Consider the following 23167-nt stretch of genomic DNA (forward strand, 5'->3'; position numbering starts at 1 on the left):
CAGGCCGTGCTCTGTGGGTGGGACTCCGCTCGGTGGGCGGAACTATGGCCTGTGGGAGGAATTTTGACTGGCTCCTTTCCCCCCGGAACTTCCTGGATCGTGTGCGTGCAGATGGCGTCGCTTGGAGTTTGACGTGCTGCACGAGGTTATCGAAGTTATGGTAAGATGTTGATAAATTTTCTGGCAAACTGTCGTGAAGTTTCAGGGGGTTGGGACAGGACCGGTGGGTCTTGTACCGCTGAGGCCCGGCGGCTGGGTTCCATCGCGCGCGGCCTCAGGGCAATCCTACTGGGCAGCGGCGTGCCTGCTGGCCGAGGCCTGAAACCAAGGTGCCTTTGGGCCTTAAGCCCTTGTCAGGGTACCAGTTTTTCGTTGTCTCTTGTCATCCCAATTTTCACGTTGTTAACAAAATTTCAGTATTGCCTCAGCCACCACGGTATTCCCTTCTCCACGAACCTTTCTCAAGTCCACGACTCTAGTAGACCTCTCCCTCTTGTGTCCATTTGTATGCTTCATGTAGCGACACATATCATGTGTCCGTGTTTGTATCACATACGTGTTTTTGTATTGTCACATTTATAGCACGGCTGGCACATAGTACGTTATTAATAAATTCTAGATGAGTGATTGGATTTTTGGTTACTATTGGAAAGAAGGATTTTAGATTATTTAATTGGGGGGATATGATGTGTATTTTCTACTTCCTCTTTAGTAATCATGAATTTCCTATTGTGTTCATGTCTGGCTTTTTTTTATAAGTAGGAGGAGTACCGTTGGTGCTTAAAAGCATTGCTGTCCCTAAGTAGTTTACTGAGGCTAGACATTGAAGGAGAATATAAATTTAAGTCCAGAGATAAAAGTTGAGGAAAGGAAAGAAAGAATGTGCAAAGTGTCTTCAAACAGCAATTTGTAGGCTAGGATGGGTATGTATAGAGAGGTAGCAAGAGATGTGTTTGACATATTTATGCTAGATTTGGGGTTCTGGCAATATACCAGGACAAAGCTCACTGGCCCTAAGGCATGGGAAAAGTCACTGGAAACTTTTAATATCGGAGAGGTTCATCGCACAGCACTATGCATAGACTTGAATGCAGATGGCTTAAGCCAGGGGTTGGCACTCTTTCTGCAAAAGGCCAGATAATAAATACTTTAGGCTTTGTGGACTATTGTTGTAGCAGGAAGGTAGCCACAGACAATACATGATCAGGCTGACATAGCTGTGTTCTACTAAAACTTTACTTACAGAGACAGGTGCCTGATCTGATTTGATCCATTGGTATAGTTTGCCAATTTATGGTCCAACCAAATGGACCTAGGGACCATGCTGGTAATACAGTCCTGAACTAGGCAGTACCATACTATGTTTCTGTATTGGCTTTATTTGTATATGAGAGACCAAATCACATGATGTTAGCTCTGGATCTAATCTTCCTGGCTTTGAATCCTGACATTTCTTGATTACTAACAGTGTGACATTGGGCAAATTAGCCTTTTTGCATCAGTTTTATCTATAAAATGGGGATAATAGTACCTCCCACAGTGTTGTGCAGAGTAAATTGGCTAAAGCAATAAAATGTTCACATAGTGCTTATACACATTTTAAAACCTCAAATCTTAACTATTAATATTTTAAAATTTTTCCTCATATGCATTGTTAAAGCAGATTTGAAAGATATTTCTATGGTAAAATTTACAGGCTACGTGCATGTTTAACTATAGAGCAAAGAAAATATCTAAAATTTCACAAGAGCCATTCACATAGAGGTGATATGAAAGTTGTGAAAGTAAGGTAGGAAGTGCAGAATTAAGGACTGATTTTGAAGAAGTGTACATAGGAGAGAAAGGCAAGTAAAAAGGAATGAAAAAGGAAGAAGGGGAGAGGAGTCCATCCTAAAGTATGATAGGAACCAGAGTGGTATAGTAGTATATAAACCAACAGAAGGATGGATGGTGGTGGTTAATGTTGTCATATGCTGCAGAGAGCTGAGAAAACAATTGTGTTGATAGTATTAATGAATTCAACCCGCAGAAATTAACATGGTACTTCCTATGGGCCAAGTATTGGAGATACAGAAAAGAATTAGGCACATACTCTGCATTAAACAGCAGAAAACTTAGTAGTGACGAAAGACATTGAAATAATTTAATACGTACAGCAACTTTAAAAAATTCAGAGTAAGATGGAATTTCTTACACTAAATTGGTACCTTTATTTTAAAAACTTAAATTGAGCTTAATTGAGTTCCGTTTCTTTTTTCCCTAGACAATGGCCAAGAGCAAACTAAGAGGACAGAGGTCCAGAAATGTATTTCATATAGCCAGCCAAAAAAACTTTAAGACTAAAAACAAAGCAAAACCGGTTACCACTAATCTTAAGAAGGTGAGTATTATTTAAGTACTCTGACAGTATCGTTTGCAAGCCAAGCATAGTTGTAAAGCCACTGAAAAACTCAAAGCTATTATTTAAAACAGGTTCTTAGCCTTCCTCACAAAGGCAAGATAATTTTAAACATTTGTGTTTTTTTAATGAGAAATTACCCCCCTTTCTTGACGTATATGTATGAAAAGAAAAAAGCGCTTTTTTTTTTCTTTTTAAAGACAGAGAAAACACGTGAGTGGGGGAAGAGGGCCAGAGGGAGAGAGAGAGAACCCTAAGCAGGCTGCACACTCAGCTCAGAGTCTGACACAGGGCTCGATCCCACAGCCCTGGGATCATGACCTGAGGTAAAATCAAGAGTCAGACACCCAACCAACAGAGGCATCCCAAGAAAAAAGCACTTTAACTGCAAATGCATGAGGCTCCAAAGAACAGTTTTAAAAGCTATATCAGAGCATAGAAATTATCCAAAACCATGGTGTGGGAAACAGTTCTTATCTCTGAACCCAAATATATTCAAGAACCTCCTGACAGAATCGAGACATGAAATGCTGATCGGCACCCATTCTTTTTCTTCTCAGTAATTCTTATCTCCCTGATATCTAGAACTCAAACAAAAACCTATAAAATGAAGATAAGATACTTCCTTAAAGTGCAAAATTGGGAAACAAAGGAGTTTATTGTGGGTTTTTTTGTGTTTTTTTCCTCAAAATATTTGGGAAATGGGAAATTTCTTCTTCAAGATTAAGTAGATTCTTTCAGGAAATTCTTCAAGAAAATGTTTTCAAGTTTAAGTAGTAGGTGGAGTCAGGTCTCCAGGACTTTGTAATTGGCAAAATAGTCAAAGATATGTAACACTTTATCTTTCAGTTGTCATGAACTAGCTAAGTTAAGCATTTTGATGGAGCATTTTTATGACTTACTTAGTAAATGCTATAAAGGAAATAAAGCTAGGTGATATGATGGGGTAGGGAGTGACAGTTTTACACAGGATTGCTTTCAAAGTTGACATTCAAGCCAAGATTCAGATGGTGGGGAGCAAGTAATGCCGCAGGATTTTTTACCTCAGGACCCTGGGTTCGTCGTCTCACCTCTTCAAAGAATGAAGAGGTGTACATAGAAAATGAGCAGCAGGCAAAGGTTTATTATTAGAGTATAAGATTGGAGTGTAAGAGTAGTAAGTAGGAAAGCTGTCTTTACAGAGAGGGGGCATTCAAAGTGAATGCCTAAGGACTGTAGGCAAGGGTCCTTGTTACCTAAGGTTCTTGTCACCCCCCAGCCCTTCCCCCTTGTTCTTTCTCAGGTGTTATACCCTTACTGGCTTGCAGCTCTTGGTGCTGGATTGTCCATTCCTGATTGGCTCATTTCCATCGTACCAGGGGGTGGCCTATGGTCGTACTTAGGTCTTTTGTCAAATTCCTGAAGGAAGCCTGAAGGGGAGTAGGTGGGGCCTCTTACTTTAAGAGGAACCTTATGCCTGAAGGGTTTGCTGGGGTCAGACACTCCCAACATTGTTCCAAAATAAGTGTTTTTCCCTACCAGGGACCTCAGGTCCTAATCTTTACCTCTCTGCCTACTGAACCCTATCTTTTCCTTATCATAGTAATATAAAGCTCTGGAAAGTGTTGGGAGCGGCACACTTTAGGCAGAGAGAATAACAAATGCGAAGGCCCCATACTGGGGAAAAACTTGGTGTATTTGACTGACAGGAGATCATATTGTTTGCCTAGAAGTGCTAGCCGCTTTATGTATGCTAATGGAAAGATATATAAGGGAGGGAAATCTGGGTAGGCCGCCTGGTTGGGGAAGGTATCAGATAGTTTTCTCAGAAAAGTGGCCTAATTTACTAAGTGGAGGTCTTAAGATTGCCAGGCACTATATACATGGTAAATTGAAGTTTGTGATCATGAATTGAAAGTGAAGCCAGCCAGTTAGATTTTCTGCAGATTCAGTTTTAGGCTCAGGAAAAGCTGTCAGTTGAGTTTAACTAGTTTGTCAAGCAGGTTTGATTAAGGAAGAGAAGGAAAGTTAAGAGAGTAAAGGAGTGATTGATTAAATTATGGTCACGGAATCTGGGCTGGCTAAAGGAAAAAGTGATGATACGGAAAGTGAAAAATAGTGAAATTGGTGGGAGATTTCAGGAAGATTGAAGAATCGTTAATAAGCCAAGTGAACTTGAAGAACAGGAGGTGTTACAAGTTGCAGCCAAAGGTAATCCATGGAAGTGGATGGCTGAGGTAGGTAGTGCGAAAGAATCTGGGAGTTGAGGACCTGAACAGACTAAGAAACTAGAGGGTTAGGTTTTTGGTGAAGCCCCTCACCAGGCATGAGAGGTCAGTGAGCTGAGTTTTGAGATCTTTCGTGAGGGAGCAAGTAAATGTGTTGGCAGGTGACAGTAATGAGGAAAGAGGTATTAGAATATTCTGATGCATTAGGGGCAGAGTTTTTAAGGAGAAATGGTTTCAGAGCAGCAGTGAAAAACAAGATTTAAAGAGAGGAGGGTTGTAAGGGAAATTGTCTTCAGGAGACTGGAAGGGACTTCTGTTAAGGCAAGGAGGTCAAGGAAGGATTCTGAGATGGACTGTTAGAAGGAGTCTAAAGTGGAGCACCTGGTTGGCTCAACCAGTAAAGCATGTACTCTGGCCATCAGGGTCGTGAGTTTAAGCCCCACACCAGGCATGGAGCTTACTTTAAAAAAAAAATTAATTAAAAAAAAAAAAAAAGAGTAAAGCGTTTGATCCAGGTTCCTCGTTTTACAATGAGAGATGACTGTAGCCTAGGATTGTGGTCATGTATTTAATGTCCCTATACCATGTCTAAATATGATGTATGTCCACATAATTCTTATTTTTAAAAACACAGAACCTTTTGTCTAAAACTTCCCAATAAGACCATAAGAATTTTTGTGTAAATTATCCCCACAAATGGGTAGGGTTGATGAATTTTTACATTTTTAGGTTTAACAAGATTAAATTAAAGTTGGATATATTTTATTATTTATGGTTACAAGATTGTAGATTAATAACCTTTTTTTCTTTTTTAAAAGATAAACATTGTGAATGATGAAAAAGTTAACAGAGTGAATAAAGCTTTTGTAGATATACAAAAGGAACTTGCACATTTCTCCAAAGGACTTTCCCTTGAACCTCTGCAGAAACAGCTGGTGAGTGTGAATCATTTCCTTTTGATACGGCTAATAAGCTAAACTCTAACTTTTTAAAGCCTGTGATTTGAGTATAATTTTTAGTATTTGGCTCTCTACTATCCTTGGCTCTGTAGTATATATAGCATATTGAGTCATTCAGACTCTAAAACATTGAGTCCGAATACGAGAATTTACTGTTCTGTTTCCAAAGGTATGACTAGAAGATATTAAATTAGGTAATATATTATATACAAGTCATTTTTGTTGACTGTTGTTATCTACATTTTTAAATACAATATTTTTCTCCCTTCAGATTCCTCAGCAGTGTCATGAAAACGAATCAGTTAATGTTGATGAAGCGACAAGATTGATGGCTCAATTGTAATACACTGGTGATACATCAAATACCCCAAGAAGACCAATAAATTAAATGTTTTATACAGTTTTATTTTTAAAAATCTTGTTAATGTACAAGCATTGGCACATTTTAAAAACAAACTACATAAACAGATCTTTCCTATAATCTAGGAAAGTGGAATGTCAGAAGTCAACAAAATGTGATAAACTTAAAGTGCTAAAACAGAAGGCACTTCACAAAATCTGTTCACTGAAACAGTTAATATATCCTAGTTTACATCCTTCACTTTATAAGTGGCAGTGAATGTGTTTTTGGATTGGAGGACACACAGAAATATGGACAGTTTCGTGGCAGTAAAAAAATATAAGACAAGGGATGAGCCGCTGGCCAACTTTGTTTGTTTTTGATGACCTTAGTCTACTTTAAATTTCCTCTCATAAGAGGGAAAAAAACAGAAGGATCCAGAATTGGAAGAAGAGGTGAAATCCCAGAATGTAATCACTTAAGGGGGAAGGGAGGGGATTTGTGGGTATTAAATCACTTTTTCCCCTGAAAAAAAACCTTTGTTTTTATGGTTGAAAAGAGCCCTTTGTTTTTATGGTTGAAGTTTTGTGAAGTAAAAAAGAAATTATTAGAGAACACTTCAGAATCAGTGAACTAAAAAGGTGTTACATTCATTATTTTAAATACTTAGGTTATTAAGAAGTCTAAAATGTTACAGTTAGAGGTAGATAACAGTCCCAAGTTTCCATGGAATCTAATAATTTAGTATCTGGACATCAAACAGATCACAAACTCCTTCATTATCATCTAAATTAAAGTTGTAGTCATCTGCCGGGGTAGGAGAAAGCCGTAAAAGAGGAAACACTGCAAGTAAAACAAATTCAGTGTTAAACATGGTTTTTATATACAGTTAATGATGTTTAACAGAATACTCTCAAATACATCTATCTAAATATCTAAAGAAACTATGTTTCTTAATGTTATATAAGAATTTTTAGGAAATAATAGAAAAAGTTGTAATCAAATTAACTTGTGTTTAGTGTATATTTTGAAAGATTCTCATTTAAAGATAATTTATGCATTGGTATGCATAGGTATAGTTTAAGAAATAGAGGTTAAAAATTTTTTGTATTTAAAAAAAATTCATTTTAACATTTATTCATTTTTGAGGGACAGAGAGAGACAGAGCATGAGTGGGGGAAGGGCAGAGAGAGGGAAACTCAGACTCTGAAGCAGGCTCCAGGCTCTCAGCTGTCAGCACAGAGCCTGATGCAGGACTCGAACTCACGAACTGTGAGATCATGAACTGAGCCAAAGTCGAAAGCTCAACCGACTGAGCCACCCAGGCGCCCTGAGGTTAAAATTTTTGTTGGTTGAACTTGTCACACTAAAATGTATGATTCAAAAACAGTGTCAAAGTATTTCCTCTGATCTCTGCTAAATAAGCTCCTACTTTGAAAAGAGAAATAGGAACTAGACTTCATAAATACGCTGATGTTTTGTTTCTACAGAAGTTTATTCTCTAAGTGGTTATTGTACCATTTGCTAATTTAACAGTTGCAGTTTCCTAGGTTCGGCTATATTTGTTAGGAAACAGGACTGAATCCAAGAATTTACAGGAAGGTGAAAGCCAAGAGAGTTATTAAAGTAATTATAATATTTTGTAGCAATTGATTTTTAAGGATTATTTCAGATTAGATGATGACATGGCTAATGTTAGTAATAGTTCACATTGGTAGCTTGACATTGGCCTTTGTGGGGATATTTACAAAACTGGGTTTTGAGATTACCTATGTATTATTTTACTTTTCTTGGCCAAATTTTTCAGACATGAAAAAGACTAGTGGGCTAACAGTTCAGAAATTTATTCAGTGAAAGTGATAAGTATCCCCTTATTGGCCTTTTTCTTTTCTTGAAATGCAATAAAATAAAAATTGAAGGATGCCTATGATTTACTTTAAAGTGGGAGATTTTTCATGAATCATCATAGGATGTTAAGCAGTTAAAAAAATACACATTCTGCATTTCTTTTCAATCTTTTGCCATTTACAAACTCTAGAGAAGCATTATTGATATTTAAGTAGTAAAATTTTAAACTACTTACCATCAGAAGACATTAACTCATCAATGATATCTCCACTAATAGATCCTGCTGGAAACAGAAATATGATAACAAAGTTTTGTTACAGTTCTATTTATATATTTTGACAGTAAAAGGCAGTTACTTTAGGAAGCTTGGGTGGCTCAGTCAGTTAAGTATCCAACTCTTGATTTTGGCTCAGGTCACGATCTCACTATTCATGGGATCGAATCTCACATTGGGCTCTGCGCTGATAGCACAGAGCCTGCTTGGGATTCTCTCTCTCCCTCTCTGCACCTCCCCCACTCACATGCATGCACATATGCACATTTTCTCTCTCTTAAAAATTTTTAAAAGGCAGTTATGGGGCTCCTGGGTGGCTCAGTCAGTCAAGCATCCAACTTCAGCTCAGGTCATGATCTTGTGGTTCATGAATGAGTTCAAGCCCCATATGTGCTGACAGCTCAGATCCTAGAGCCTGCTTCAGATTCTGTGTGTGTCTCTCTCTGCCCTTCTCTCTTTCTCTCTCTCTCTCTCTCTCAAAAATAAACATCAAAAAAAGGGCAGTTATTTAAAAACAGCATATATTTAAACAGTAGTGTTTAAAAAGTTAAACACTAGCAGCTTTTATTAAAGTATAGAACTTTACAGAAAGATACCATTTTCATGAGCACCTACTCTGTGCTTGGCATTACTTTTAACTTCTAAACTCAAGATGTAGATCAAAAGACTCCTCATCATTCTCCCAAAACTGACTCCTTGGTTTTACAAAGTCAGTAGTACTGTAATTCTCCCAGTTACCCAATCTCAAAACTTCAACATTACTTTCCATTCCTCTAATTTATCTCCTGATTTCACACATCAAAGTTACTTATTTTATTTTACCTAAACAATACTTCTTAAATCTCTTCTTTCTCTTTCCAATCCCATTGTTATCACCCATCTTAGCCGTAATGTTCTTTTATAGTTCCATAACTGCAGACACCATATATTCATTCTCCATTGCCTCTAATCTCTTCTGTTTCCCAGGCCAAAAGCATCTTCTTGTTACTCCTGTACTCACCAGTGTGCAGTTTCTAAGTTGCTACTTCCCTGCTCACAAATCTTTGTCTTATTGGCTAAAGTTCCAACTCAGTCTGATATTCAAGGTCCTCTCTAAAATCTGACCCCAAATTACTTTCTCTACTATTTCCAAATACAAAACTATATACAGAAACTGCTGAAAAAAAATTTTTAATGCTTTGTGGAAGCTGACTTACTAATGGTGTCTAAATTAAACCACAGAGAGCTTGTCTGTCTTTAGATTTGCCCCCATTAATTATAATTAGATCATAAACTTTTCAAGGAGTACACTTTGTTGTGCATGCCCCATTCTATATCTTAAGTATAGAAATACTTCTAGAGGAAGGAAAGGAGGAAAAATACTGTGTCCAGTTAGATCTTTATAGCCTCACTCTTAAGTATTGTGAATTCCCACAGTAGTAAGACTCATGCCACATTCTAATGAGACACATCCCAAAGGTAAAAATAAACAAATTGGATTGTGTACAATGTAGCTTTTAATGATCTGCAATATTACATCTAGACTGGCATGACTTAATTCATTCAGCAACTCTTTCAGATATTAAGAGAATATCTGCCATGGGCCCTTTATTTGGAATCAAATTTAGATGTGGACGGTACTCTTAATGCCCAGTTTTTGGAGATTTAGCTATTTTCATTTCAGATTAAACAATTTAGGAAGGCAAGATTTCCTAACTTGGAGTTGAGACCATTTATCAGCTATAAAACTAAACTTTCCAAATAAAAAGTATAACAAGGAATATGAAGAGGCAAATGTCACTATATTCTACAGTAGTTTGATTTTTCTTAAAGGTAATTGGAACACATTTCAATAATTCATCCTAGAGTGACTAAGAGATGAGTGACTAAGGTTTACAAAGTAAACGTCTGATAAAAAAGTTGATATGTGGGGCGCCTGGATGGCTCAGTCGGTTGAACTTCTGACTTCAGAAGGTCATGATCTAACCACTCGTGAGTTCGAGCCCCATGTCTGGCCCTGTGCTGAAAGCTCAGAGCCTGGAGCCTGCTTCAGATTCTGTGTCTCCCTCTCTCTTGGCCCCTCCCCTGCTCACACTGTATCTCTCTCTCTCAAAAACAAATAAACATTAAAAAAAAAAGTTGACATGCAAATATTAATGGGGGGGAGGGAGGGGGGAATGAACAAATTTCTATCAATTCCGAACATGGAATTCTAAGGAAAACTGCATACATAGGTCTATTAACTATCTTTTCCTTGCTCACAATATTCATAATGCTACACAGTCTTAGCCACATTATACTGTATCCAATTATATATGCTGAATATGCAATCAGATTGTGTGTGTATATCACCTAAAAAATCTGTAGTAACAGAATTGAAGCAGGATCTGTTTTTAAATTTTCCTCATAATACCTATCCCAGTGTGTCCTGTGTAGGAAACACTATATACTTCTTAAGCTTACCATTTTTCCTCCTGTGTTTGGTAATAGAATGACCATAGCTGACAAATTCAGAAAAGCTCTCCAACTTACTTAATATGTTACTCATATTTTTCCTTCTCTACTTTTTGAAACAAAGGCTCTAGACTCACCTGATGACAAGTCTGTGGCTGGAGTCTGTTGAAGATTTTGGCTTCTTTCAGAGACATGTTGCTCAGGCAGATTCTGAGTTGCTATGTTGGATTTCTGTGGAGTCACTGGAGTGGAGGGCTGAGAGGAGGGTTGTGTGAGGTCATCAGGTGGGGGAACAGGAAAAACCACAGGCTTAGACGAATTGGATTCTTTATTTATAAGCAGCACGTGGATAGGTCCTGAATGACTCTTTAGATTGATCTGGTATTTCTTTTGTCCATTCTGACCCTTTAAGGTTATTGGGTATAGACAAATGAATAAATATTAACATTTCTAACTACTTTGGAACACCAAAAATTAAGATAAGCAAAGCTATAAAGGACTAATTGTATATATAACATAGAATTATACATAGAATAGAGTCAATGAATGTCTTTGACTCAACTAGAGAATGTTTTGAAAAAGACCCAATTTCAAGCAATCTGGTATGGTGGATATTTAAGTTGAACTTTTTCCTCAGCTAGGATTGCTGTATCAGTTATAGATATAGTCATTTTAACTGACTTTTTAAAAGATTATTGATTATATCATTACTCATTCCTTAATATTTTCTAGCTCAAAAAATCACATAAAAAAACTTTTATACTCAAAATGTTAAATGATTTATTCAGTCACTTCTATAATTTTACTAAAGTACTAAAGACATACAAACTCATTTATAAATACTTTCAGATAGAAAACTTAAAAGCAGTATTTGAAAGTGTTTACACACAATTAGCTCTTGTTCAGCTAAAGATAATACATTTGTCCTTCTTAAGACAGCAGATCCACATTAAGAAAAGTTACCCTGCATACCATTTCTGGAATAGGTACCTCCAGCTGTGTACCAGAAGGTGCTTGAATGGCCAAAAGTGTATCACCTGATGAAAAAAATTTCTAAGTTTAGAAAATACTATTGATCTTGGAATACAGTGGCAAGAGTGTGAGCTCTGGAATCAGAATGCTTGGGTTTGAATCCCAGGCTGGGTAACCTTGGGCTTTGGTTCCTAATTCTGTAAAATGGGGGGAATAAACCTTACTGCATAGATTTCTTTTCAGGATTAGATAAGGTAATATATGTAATAGATCTGAGAAGAGGGTAAATACTCATCGCTAGTTCTATTCTCATGAACAAATTTGGATCAAGTTAATTTTGCTTTCATTCAGTCTTGCATAAAGTCTGAAATTCCTGAAACTGTTAGCCTCAACACTGTTTACTTGAGATTTTTAAATTACTTAAGTGACTAGGGATACTAGAAATTAGGTATGATAGTGTGAAATCTTGAGCTTAAGTGAACTAATTTTAAAGCTAAATTCTATAGCAGACTGTTGAGCTGAAAATTAAAAATACTTTCTCAAACTTTCTTAGAAAGCTCAGGATATATGGTGGCAGAGTAAAGCAGTAAGGCCACACATACTGTCAACATAGCCTTGGAAAGTCAGATTTCACTTGGCAAGGTGCTTGGCAGATTTTTTTTTAATGTGCATAATATGCATGACTGTTTAACAGGCCATACATGACTAATATAAATATGTATACAAAATTTCATTTTACTTGTATTATAATTATGGGGTACAGCCTCCCCCCCCCCCCCCCCACACCAATGTTATTAATACACTGTATTGTCCTGTCAAGGGGAAAACATGGAGGCAGGGGATGGGATGGAACAGGGTTAGGAGTAACTGTCCTGGTTATAAAATGGATTAACCTAACTCTGCCCTCACTCTTTCTTTGAGTTCATTTGTGACCAGCACACTGCACATGGTTTCTAAACAGTGCCAGTGAGAAATATATTTGATCAAATTTAATCACTGACCCTACAATTCTGTGACTTTGAAACGGTTTAATCTCCCTCTGATTTAGCTGCCCCTCCCACACACAGTTTACACCCACCAATGCAGGCAATGAAGTGAAAACTGTGCAAAGCAGTTACTGTCATGAGAACGGAAACAAAGGCAGCCTATCACTACAGAGCACTGTAGAGTAACACAGAACGTCCACAGTTCCTGAAACTAATGACTTAGGGTGAGTGTGTGGGGGAATTTTGACTCACTCTCTGCTAAATAGGTTGACCAGAGGAAGAATGTTAGGACAAACAAATAGTACTTACCATTAAAGCAATTACAGATGTCTTCATGAGTTACATAGGAAAATGTACTGCCATAAGAGTTAAGGAACAACATGTATACCAAGGTCTCGGCATTTAAATTAAGATAATAAATCTGCAGGCCAAAATAAACAAAATGACCAAGTGCATGAAGGTGTTGCCACACATGGTCAGATAAAGACGTCTTTAGTCTGAAAAGGCAAAGATAAAGGTCCATAAGAGGGGTACCCATCCTTTGCTCTAAGAAGCCACTTTTGATTTTTGTGACATTTGAGTCCTCCATATTCCTCATGGAGACAGGGCTTCTGGGGCGGGGAAAGAGCGATGGGGAAAAGGATGCGGTCAGCAGGAGTGGAGAGCAACCATACATGTCTCCACATTGAGAATTTTCCTGGTCATGGTTTAGGGGTCTGGGAATGGCCAGAATCTTGGAAAGCAGTGCAGCAAAGTCTATGATCAGCTAGTTCAATGGTTTTTGTGTTTTGGGGCTCCACAAGGTAGAGCCTGAAAACCCCATTTAAGTTATCAAATTGTGAAGGAGCTTTGGTCCATAGAAAAGAAATAACAAATGAGATCATGGACTTATTCAACAAATTACAAAACATAAGAAATTGGATACAGTAGTCAAAAATTCATGAGAGGTAGTAGAAGATAAATGCAATTAAGAGATTCCATAAGTATCTAGGTAAGTTTACAAATCAAGAGTATCATGTGTATCTAAGAGAACAGTGATTTTTAGGAAACACATGAAGTACATCACTAATTTTTTCCCACAACTTAATATGATGGATACATAAGCCTTGGTCCCCAACCTCAAGTAGGTTGTATCTTTCCGTTAATATTAGGCAAAAAAGTATCCTGGATTGATTGCCAGCCCATGATATTTTATTTTCAAGCCAAAATTAATTTTTCAAAACTTGAGAGGTAACTGAATTTTTACCACTTCAGAACACTGAGCACAATTATTTAAATATACCTGTGCATTTAACAATTCCTTCTAATATTCAGAGACCCCCTAAGCACACTTTAGCTAGCATGTTGCATCCTATTAATGGTAGATTTAAAGTAATGACTTTTTTCCTCAATGCAACAAAGGAATAATGTTAATAGCTGTACTCTGTAATTTTAAGAGGTAAAAACGTTTCAAATATTAGTATAAATTATTAGAATATTATAAAATTAAAATACTTTATCCACTTAGAAAACTTTGTGAAATATTAGAATAAAGTAACTGATCTTCAGACTGGAAGAATGCATTATATACATACATATACTACAGCTACATGTGTAACTTATTTAAAAGGATATCTATTGTTAATCGAGTCGTCCATCACATTTTTGATGCTTTGCTGTAGCCACAACTTCTGCTGATCAAGTTCTCTTTCCTTCAGTTCTAGATCTTCAATTTCAGCTTTAAGATATCTTAATCTATCTATGACTTCTTTAGTATTACAGCCAGCACCTACACCTCTTAAAAACGTATGAGAATCAGTATCTCCAGTATCAGACCCAGGTTAACATCACTTAATTTTTATAGTAATAGAACTGAACTAGTAATTTATTCAAGACAAAAATCTTTACACTCTTCTAAAAATCAAGCATTAAAATCCTTAGAAAATTTAAACATCGTACCTCTGAACATATTTGGTTAGAAAATTTATTGGCAAGAACAATCAAATCACAAAAATTCTCAGCGTTTTTGCCATACAGAAAATAAAAATTTTTATAAAGTCAAAAAAAGTTCTATGTTCTAATGGTGTTTTTCATCTCAAAGGACAGGCTAGTGACTGGCACCAAAAGGATGTCAAAGCTGAGGCATGTAGGTGGCTTAGTCAGCTGAGCGTCTGAGTTCGGCTCAGGTCGTGATCTCATGGCTCATGGGTTCGAGTCCCGTATTGGGCTCTGTGCTGGCAGCGCAGAGCCTGCTTGAGATTCTCTCTCTCTGTCCCTCCCCCATTTGTCTCTCTCTCTGTCTCAAAATAAATAAACTTAAAAAAAGAAAGAAAGAAAAGGATGTCAAAGCTACATAGTTACACCTGGAAGTCACATGATATAGACTGAGATGCTGGTAAATTACAACCTTTTAATATTTTGGTGAGACTCTGGCTTTAAAACAGAACAAAACAAAAGAAAAAACTAGGGCCAAAGAGGATGAATTTGCAGGACAGAAAGTATTTTTCACATTCAAACATACAACCATACAACAGTTAATGAATGACAACATGCATTTCAATCAACCACTATACACAAGGTCATATTCCTATATATAGGACATAGTTCCTATTCTTAAGGAGTTTATATTAGTTGGGAAGCTAAATGCTCACGCAGAAAGGGATCAATAATACAAAGCAGTATGCAGTGTGTGCCAAATGAGTAGCTTGAGGGAGAAAATAAGATTTGAATTTTCAGTGTGTAAATCAGACAGTGGAGACAGCAAGGGAATATCCCAACATAGGAGTCACAGAGGCCCAGAGCAGTGTCCAGGGAAAGATGAGGGGCCTGTTGAGAATACCAGGCCAAATGAGAGGGAGAGCCAGACGGTATAAAGGTCAGATTTTATACAGCATCAGGAAGAAAAATAAAGGTTTTAGAGTAGGGTATTGGTTTGTAACTTACTTCCATTGTATACTATTTTTTGACTTTTTTTCAATCAGGTCAATTCCCTCTAAGACATTGGTGATATCATAAATTCTTCTTTTTTGCCTCACAGCCAAAGTATCTGCAGCCTGTTTTTAAAAAGGGGAGGGGGGAGACAAAGAACAATGAAATAAAGGGCAGTTCCTATTTTAAAATTAAAAAAAGGTTGATTATGAAGTTCACAGCATGAGAACCCAATGCCAAATTTAACCAGTATGTTCAAAGTATCTCTCAAACATTGCAAATACCAGAGAAATTATCCCATTTAAAAGCCAGCAGATGTTAGAATGGGAAAAAAATATATAAAGGGTCATGACACAAAGCCCACAAAAATAAAAGAACACAGTGAGAATACTTCATGTCACCTTACGGACTAATCCTGAGAAGGAGCTCCTGATTATCTACCCACATCACTTCCTATTTTATCTGTTCATATACAGTCACCTAAAAACAGCCTGTATTGTTTTTTGAAATTTTGAAAAATTATATCTCAGCAGCTTGTTAGTAATTAAGATATTTGGGGAGTTCTAAATTATACACACACTTCAGTACCTTGAAATACGCTATCTGCATTTTTTAAACTCACAATGAAAATGGAGGAGTGAATCATGCCATCCCAACACAAAGCATAAAATCAACAAGAAATCAAAATTCATAGCACTAAGTTGTGGTACCAGCAAATACTATCCAAAAACCTGGTAGTCTGACTAAACAAAAGTAAGGTCAACAAAAATATTTCATGCCACCATGACATCAATAAATGCAGGAATGTTGTACTGTTTCTCTGATTGGTTCCCACTCACATTTATGAGATTTGTTCCCCAATGGAACAGACACAATCTTAAAAAAGAGGTTATCCTGGGGCGCCTGGGTGGCTCAGTCGGTTAAGCGTCTGACTTCGGCTCAGGTCATGATCTCGCGGTCCGTGAGTTCAAGCCCTGCGTCAGGCTCTGTGCTGACAGCTCAGAGCCTGGAGCCTGTTTCAGATTCTGTGTCTCCCTCTTTCTCTGACCCTCCCCTGTTCATGCTGTCTCTCTGTCTCAAAAATAAATAAGTGTTAAAAAATAAAAAAAAAAAAAAAGGTTATCCTACAGCTCTTTTTCGGGGTGAGTTAGACAATAACCTATCTTGAATGTGGAGTCACACTGTAAGAGTCATGGTAATAATGAAAAAACACATTCATGTCCTTACTGACAATATTCAGCACATTATCCAAATTAATGAACAGATTTTAGCTTCACATTATTGTTTGCCAGCTCTCCCAAAGCATTATTACTTTCTTAATTCTTTAAAAACATAGCTCTACACACACACACACACAATCCAGGAAAGCATATTTTTGCAATCTGGACTTACTTTCTACAGGGAGCAAGTGTGACCAACTGCATAGGCATTTAATGTCAATTCTACCAATCCATTTCTTGTGCTACCAAAATACCAAGTTACCACTGTGCAATTATTCAGATTTTCAGAAAGGGGATCCATGCCTCAGTCAATGGGCCAGGAGAGTAAGTAGGATATGACAGAGAGAATGAAGAACCAGAAACTGAAGCTCTGAGTTCCCAACTCTGATTAGTTTAGTTCCATCTCTTCTAGAGAACCAGAAAATTAAAAGGACTAGGCATGGTTTTGTTGACTTCCTCTTTCCTTGCACTTAGCTTAGCAGTTTCCTCCCCTTCATAAAGTTTCTTGAGTTCGAAGCTGTTTTTCTAAAGAGAAATAATCTCCTGCAAAGTTAACTATAAAAATCTGAAGTTGAGAATTCATCTCACTTCCCTCTGAAGAGGCCCTCTTAAGAAGTAACCCAGAGCACTCCAAGCCAGCTCTACCCGTATCTATGTACTCACACACAAAAGCCTTCACAACCATAGCATTGCTCACTGGTTAGGGTATTAGGACACGTTTGTATAAATTAGATTGCAAGAGCAATCACAGTCATCAGGCAGAGAGCCATCAATGCTCACTTTTAGCTCAAGACTTTTTACAGTTGATAATCTATCAGGGTGTCTGGGTGGCTCAGTTGGTCAAGCATCAGACTCTTGATCTCAGTTCAGGTGATGATCTCACAGTTGTGGGATCGAGTCCCATGTCGGGATTCTCTCTCTCTCTCCCTCCCCACCAACAATAAATAAATAAACATTTTTTTAAACAAAGAATAAAGCTTATAATCTATCTAGTTTATAATTTATTATGGTTTAACAATTACAAATTTTAGTCCTTTAATTTCCAAAACTAAACATTATTTCTTAAATACTTTTCTATTTAAGTATATAAACACATAAAGGACCAGCATATACAGAACATATGTCTTAAAAAGGATCTCCTGGGGTGCCTGGGTGGCTCAGTTGATTAAGCATCTGACTTCGGCTCAGGTCATGATCTCGCGGTTGGTGGGTTCAAGCCCCACATCGGGCTCTGTGCTGACAGCTCAGAGCCTGGAGCCTGCTTTGGATTCTGTGTCTCCTTCTCTCTCTGCCCCTCCCCCCCCTTCATGCTCTGTCTCTCTCTGTCAAAAATAAACATTGGAAGAAAAAAAAAAAGGCAATCTCCTGGAGGCTTTTATTTAGCAGCCCCATCTTCTTTGGATGTTAGGTTCTGGAGTTAGGCACACAGAGATCCAATCCCAGTGCTGGCACTTCCCATCTTCAGCTGGTCTCAAACTCATTAAGCCTCATTTCCCTTTTTGTAAAATGGAGTAATAACATACCTGAATTGTAGAGACTCAACTAGATAATCTAAGCACAATGTCTGCTGCATAATTAATACTTCAATCCTGGTAAGTAATAGCCTCATCATCAGATACAGATTGAAGCAGGGGATCATGGAGGAGATTTAGAGTTTTTGTGTATCTTGACCTATCACGTTGTATGTAGTATTTTGAAAAATTGTATGAATTCTTATAGTTTTATGAAGTAATTCAAGACATCATACTTAATGGAATCATAAAATGAATCACAACCACCACCTTCATTCGTTTAGCACCTGTGATGTGCCAAGCTGGTTCTGTGTCTCACGGATAGAGTAGTAACAGAACAAAGTCCCTGCCTTCAAAGAAGGGAAAGAAGGTAATAATAAACAAATAATTATGTTAGGAGGAATGCATGTAGGGACTATATTTAACAGAATTTTAAAGCTCCCTGAATAAGGAAGCATTTGAATTGAATGGAGAAAGTGACTGCTGACAAGCAGCAGTCAGAACATCTGACAAGCAGCAGCAAGAACAAAGAAAGGCTCTGAAGTGGGAATATGCTTACTTCCTTCAGGGAAAGACAGGAAGTCAGTATGGGCAGAACAGTGAGTGAGAGGGAGAAGAGTGAGAGAAAAGGGGAAAAAGGAAAGAAGGGAGAGAAGATGGGAGGGAGGGTGGGAAGCGAAGTGAGAGAGATAAAGACAGTAACACCATATGCCAAGGGGCCAGATCACTGGGGTCTTGCAGGCCATCGTAAAGACTTCAGCTCTTACTCCCAGTGAAATGGAAAGCTACTGGAAGGCTCCGAGCACATGGTGATTTGGTGCTATGCTTTAGCATAGAACAGGTTCATTCTGGCTGTTCTGGGTAGAAAAAAAGAGGCCAGCGAGAAGGCAATGGCAATAATCCATTCAAGAGATGGTTAGCTGCTTAGATGAAGGAGGCAGCTGTGGGCGTTGTGAGAAATGCTGAATTCAGAATATATTTTGAAGATATAGCAGGTAGTAGATCTGAGAGCAGAGTTAAGGGTAACTCCACAGTTTATGACATGAGCAACTGGCCATGAGGAAGACTGCAGAAGAATAGGTTGGAGGAAACCTATTGGTTTCCTCCTTTGGCTCAGGAACTTGGCTTTGAACAATTTGACCTCCAAGGGGAGTAGTTCGGAAGACCACTGGACACGAGAGTGCGGGATAGGACAAGTCCAAGCTAGAGATACAAATTCAGTAGTCATCAGTAAATAGACATTTTAGGTCACAGGGATGGAACCCACTGGATTCACCTAGCAGGTAAGCACAGAAAGAGAAGACGTCTAAAGGCTTAGCCCAGCACACTCCAGTGTTTAAGATCTGGGAAGGGAGGAGCAACTTGCCACTGAAGACAGAGAAGTAGGAAGAGTGGGGTCTTGGAGGCCAAGGGAAGAGTATAAGTAAGAGTGACCATGTCAAGTACTGCTGTCAGGGTGAGTCAGATGAGCATGAGACCTGATCATGGATTTGGCTTTGGCAAGGTCACTGGTGACCTTGGTCAGAGCTGTCTTGGCAGAGTAATGGAGTCAAAGCCTTAACGGAGAAATTCCACCAGAGTGGAAAGAAAGCTAGAGTGGACAACTCTTTTGAAGAGTTCTGCTGCAAAGAGGAACAGAATAGAAGAATGGGGCAGTAGCAGCAGGGAGTTGTGGGGTCCGGCCAGGAAGTTTTTCCCCTTCCTTTCTCTTTTCTTTTAAAGATGGGAGCTAATTCAACATGTGAGTTGTGCTGATAAGAACTGCCCGGTAATGGAGGAAGAGGGATAATTAACCATGCAGGAGAGAAGGGACAGCTGTCGGTAGGCACAGGGGAATGTGAATCAGACAGGCTGAGGAATAGCCTTAGATAATAATGAGGCATATTAATAATTGAAGTCCAGCCGAGTGACCAGCGCAGATGTAGGTACGATAATAGACAAGATAGGAAGAGAGACTAGACATTTCCTCCTGGTTGCTTTCTATTTTCTCCTAAGTGGAGGCTAGTGGAGGGAGGGGGGTGGGGGAGAAAGGGAGGAGGAGGCATTTAATGGTTTAGAAAAAAGGAGAAAGTGTAAAATATTCATCTAGGAGAGTAAGAGAGTAAGTAGTGTAAAAGGAATGCTGGACCCCATCACTACTTTTGAAGTTAGTGGTGGTGAATTTAAAGTGAGACCCACGTGCAATAAGAGTACATCCTCATCCCATGTTGCCAATTAGCTATTGAAGAAATGCACATGTGCATGCATCAAATGTACTTAAGAAGGTTACATTTGCTATTATAGATCTGACCTATAAAACATAAAGGAAGCATCTATTTGTACCAAACCAACTCACGCTGAGGGAAAAATAAACATAATCCTCTGAAAGAAATACATCTCCCCTCCAAATACTAAATCCTTTTCTAAAAATGTCACCACTGGGGCACCTGGGTGGCTCAGTTGATTAAGCATATGACTTTGGCTCGGGTCATGATCTCACAGTTCGTGGGTTTGAGTCCCATGTCCAGCTCTGTGCTGACAGCTCTGAGGCTGGAGCCTGCTTTGGATTCTGGGTCTCCCCTTCTCTCTGCCCCTCCCCCATTCTGTCTGTCTGTTTGTCTGTCTCTCAAAAATAAATAAATGTTTAAAAAGAAATTTAAAAATATGTCACCAGTTGTAAACAGTGTGGTATCTATACATGGAAAAAAATTAAAGCTTGTGATACCATTAAGAGGTGGGCAAGCTAAATCAGGACAGCTGAGATCGCATACAAGTGCTAAAAAGGGCTTAAAGAATTTCCTGGCCCCACCCCTTCACTTTAACAAATGAGTCCACTAAGACCCTGTGTTAACTCTGGGAGGGAAAGATTATGTGGTAGGTTTATTTGAGTTAAGATTAGTTGCAGCTCATTTGTTCAAGAATGTTCTCCTGATGGAGCATGATGTTGCATTCAAAAGCACTAACATAAAAACAATAACTATGGGAAACATCCCGTTTTTCAGGTTCTCCATCTGCAAAGCAGGTACTTGACTCTCTTCCCGGCCCATAACCGTCAATACATGTGTACTCAGTGTTTTAGCTACTGTGCTTCAGAAACTAACACTACACGAAATTGGGCCAGAATCCAAAAGTAAAGAAGGTGCTATGGAAATACTATATAAAACCAATTCGATAACGAATTGCGCATATAAATGCACATGCACAGACACATACAGATGATGGGATGCCGACAATGAGGTGAAAAGAACTCAAGTGATGCACCACCCAGAGTGCCCATAAAATATTTTTAAGAAATTTTAAAAACTGAGTGAACTGCCTTTCAACTGTGCCACATGGATATTCTGTTGGTCTATCCTATAAGGTGTGGGATATGAAATTATTAGCTAATTTCATATACTGCCAAAGGTAGTTAACATGTAGAAATGTTTGATTTCGACCCACAGTTAAGACCATCGATAAGCCAGTAATGGGATAACTGTGTAAGAGGATCTTCTGAAGATGTTACCTAATTTAAGGCTCACACCATTTTGCAAAGTAGTTACCATTCTCCCCATTTGATAGGATACAGATTCAGAAAGCTAATGGATAACCAAATGGAATTTGGCATTAATTCCATATTCATGAAATAAGTTTGTGGCAGAATTTTTCAAATGGGCTCTATAATTTCAAGATTTTAAATAAGTGCGGTGTGCCATCAAAATTCCCAAGCTGTAAAAATTGCACTGAATAAGCAAAGCGCCACTGGTACTTGTAACACAAGAACTGTGTAGGTATCTAAGGCTGTGGGTAACACCTTGTGCTAGAGAATGAGGTCTAAAAATTGAACAGCCCCATACAGTAGAGATAAAGTGTTACAAGAGGCTGAATAAAAGAGAGCTTACTTAAGGCGGAGGCAAAAAGGAGAGTTCCTGGAAGAGGCTGCCATTGTGTACAATGAATGGATCTGGAGGGGATGGATGTTAAATCAATAAGGAAATGAAATACCAAAAATAAAGAACTTACTTTAAGGATACAAAAGCCTCCCTCAAGAAGCAGCACTAAGCACACAGTATTTTAATTCCCACTCAGTATCCTGCCCCAAAGGAATTTCTCCTAAAAAATCTCCAGTCCTTTCAACTACCTCAAACTGTCATCCATAAATACGATATTGATACATATACCAGTATCGTGTCTAACTTTATTTAAATCCAAGTTAATTAACATATAGTGTTATAATGGTTTCAGGAGTAGAATTTAGTGATTCATCACTTATATATAACACCCAGTGCTCATCACAAGGGCCCTCCCCTTGTAGGGGAGTTCCCTATCACCCATTTAGCCCATCCCCCCACCCAACATCCCTACAGCAATCCTCAGTTTGTCCTCTGTATTTAACAGTCTCATATGGTTTGCCTCCCTCTGTTTTTATCTTATTTTTCCTTTCCTTGCACTGTGTTCATGTTTTGTTTCTTAAATTTCACATGAGTGAAATCATATATTTATCTTTCTCTGACTGACTTAATTTGCCTGGCATAATATATTCTAGTTCCATCCATGTTGTTGCAAATTCAAGATTTTATTCTTTTTGATTGCTGAGTAGTATTTCTTTCTCTCTCTTTCTCTCTCTCCACACACACACACACACACACACACACGCACACGCACACACACACCACATCTTCTTTATCCATTTGTCAGTCGATGGACATTTGGGCTGTCTCCACAATTTGGCTATTGTTCATAGCGCTGCTATAAACACTGGGGTGCATGTGCCCCTTTGAATCAGCATTTTTTTTTTATCCTTTGGATAAATACCTAGTAGTGCAATTGCTTGAGCTTTAAATTTGTTCTAATTTTTATTTATATATATATATATATATATATTTTTTTTTTTAATGTTTATTCAGTTTTTGGGAGACAGAGAGAGACAGAATATGAGTGGGGGGGGGGGTGAGGACAGAGAGAGAGGGGGAGACACAGAATCTGAAGCAGGCTCCAGGCTCTGAGCTATCAGCACAGAGCCCAATGCCGGACTCAAACTCACAAAACATGAGATCATGACTTGAGCCGAAGTCAGACACTTAACTGACTGAGCTACCCAGGCGCCCCTTATATTTGTTTTTATTGCAGAATAGTTGACATACAATAATTTAT

At 38.2% G+C, this 23167-nt stretch overlaps 2 protein-coding genes across 5 annotated transcripts in view; one reads left to right on the plus strand and one right to left on the minus strand.

Annotated features, from left to right (window-relative positions):
* Positions 1–5964, plus strand: RBIS (ribosomal biogenesis factor). Its single transcript, XM_053208587.1, has 4 exons — positions 1–153; positions 2262–2380; positions 5424–5540; positions 5836–5964. The coding sequence occupies exons 1-4, from the start codon at positions 45–47 to the stop codon at positions 5905–5907; spliced, it is 417 nt and encodes a 138-aa protein (XP_053064562.1). The 5' UTR covers positions 1–44; the 3' UTR covers positions 5908–5964.
* Positions 5949–23167, minus strand: part of E2F5 (E2F transcription factor 5) — a 27189-nt gene continuing 9970 nt past the window's right edge. Inside the window, exons 2-8 of one of the 4 annotated variants that reach the window (XM_053208586.1) lie at positions 15340–15449; positions 14030–14193; positions 12727–12768; positions 11432–11496; positions 10597–10714; positions 7988–8032; positions 5949–6747 (exon numbers count right to left, since the gene is read on the minus strand). In XM_053208586.1, coding sequence (XP_053064561.1) covers positions 6638–6747; positions 7988–8032; positions 10597–10714; positions 11432–11496; positions 12727–12768; positions 14030–14193; positions 15340–15449 — 654 coding nt within the window. In that variant the 3' untranslated portion in view covers positions 5949–6637. Of the gene's footprint in view, positions 6748–7987; positions 8036–10596; positions 10865–11431; positions 11497–12726; positions 12769–14029; positions 14194–15339; positions 15450–23167 lie in introns of all 4 variants that reach the window. The other 3 variants (XM_053208585.1, XM_053208584.1, XM_053208583.1) reach the window with 3 other exon arrangements.

The sequence above is a fragment of the Acinonyx jubatus genome, chromosome F2 (genome assembly GCF_027475565.1).
Source record: "Acinonyx jubatus isolate Ajub_Pintada_27869175 chromosome F2, VMU_Ajub_asm_v1.0, whole genome shotgun sequence".
Classification (NCBI taxonomy): Eukaryota; Metazoa; Chordata; class Mammalia; order Carnivora; family Felidae; genus Acinonyx; species Acinonyx jubatus.

Excerpts from the sequence above, each read along its gene's own strand:
- RBIS (XM_053208587.1), top strand. The coding sequence starts at position 45 with ATGGCCTGTGGGAGGAATTTTGACTGGCTCCTTTCCCCCCGGAACTTC. Across the intron at positions 154-2,261 it reads GTGCTGCACGAGGTTATCGA|AGACAATGGCCAAGAGCAAA; the intron begins AGTTATGGTAAG and ends TCTTTTTTCCCT. Across the intron at positions 2,381-5,423 it reads TTACCACTAATCTTAAGAAG|ATAAACATTGTGAATGATGA; the intron begins GTGAGTATTATT and ends CTTTTTTAAAAG.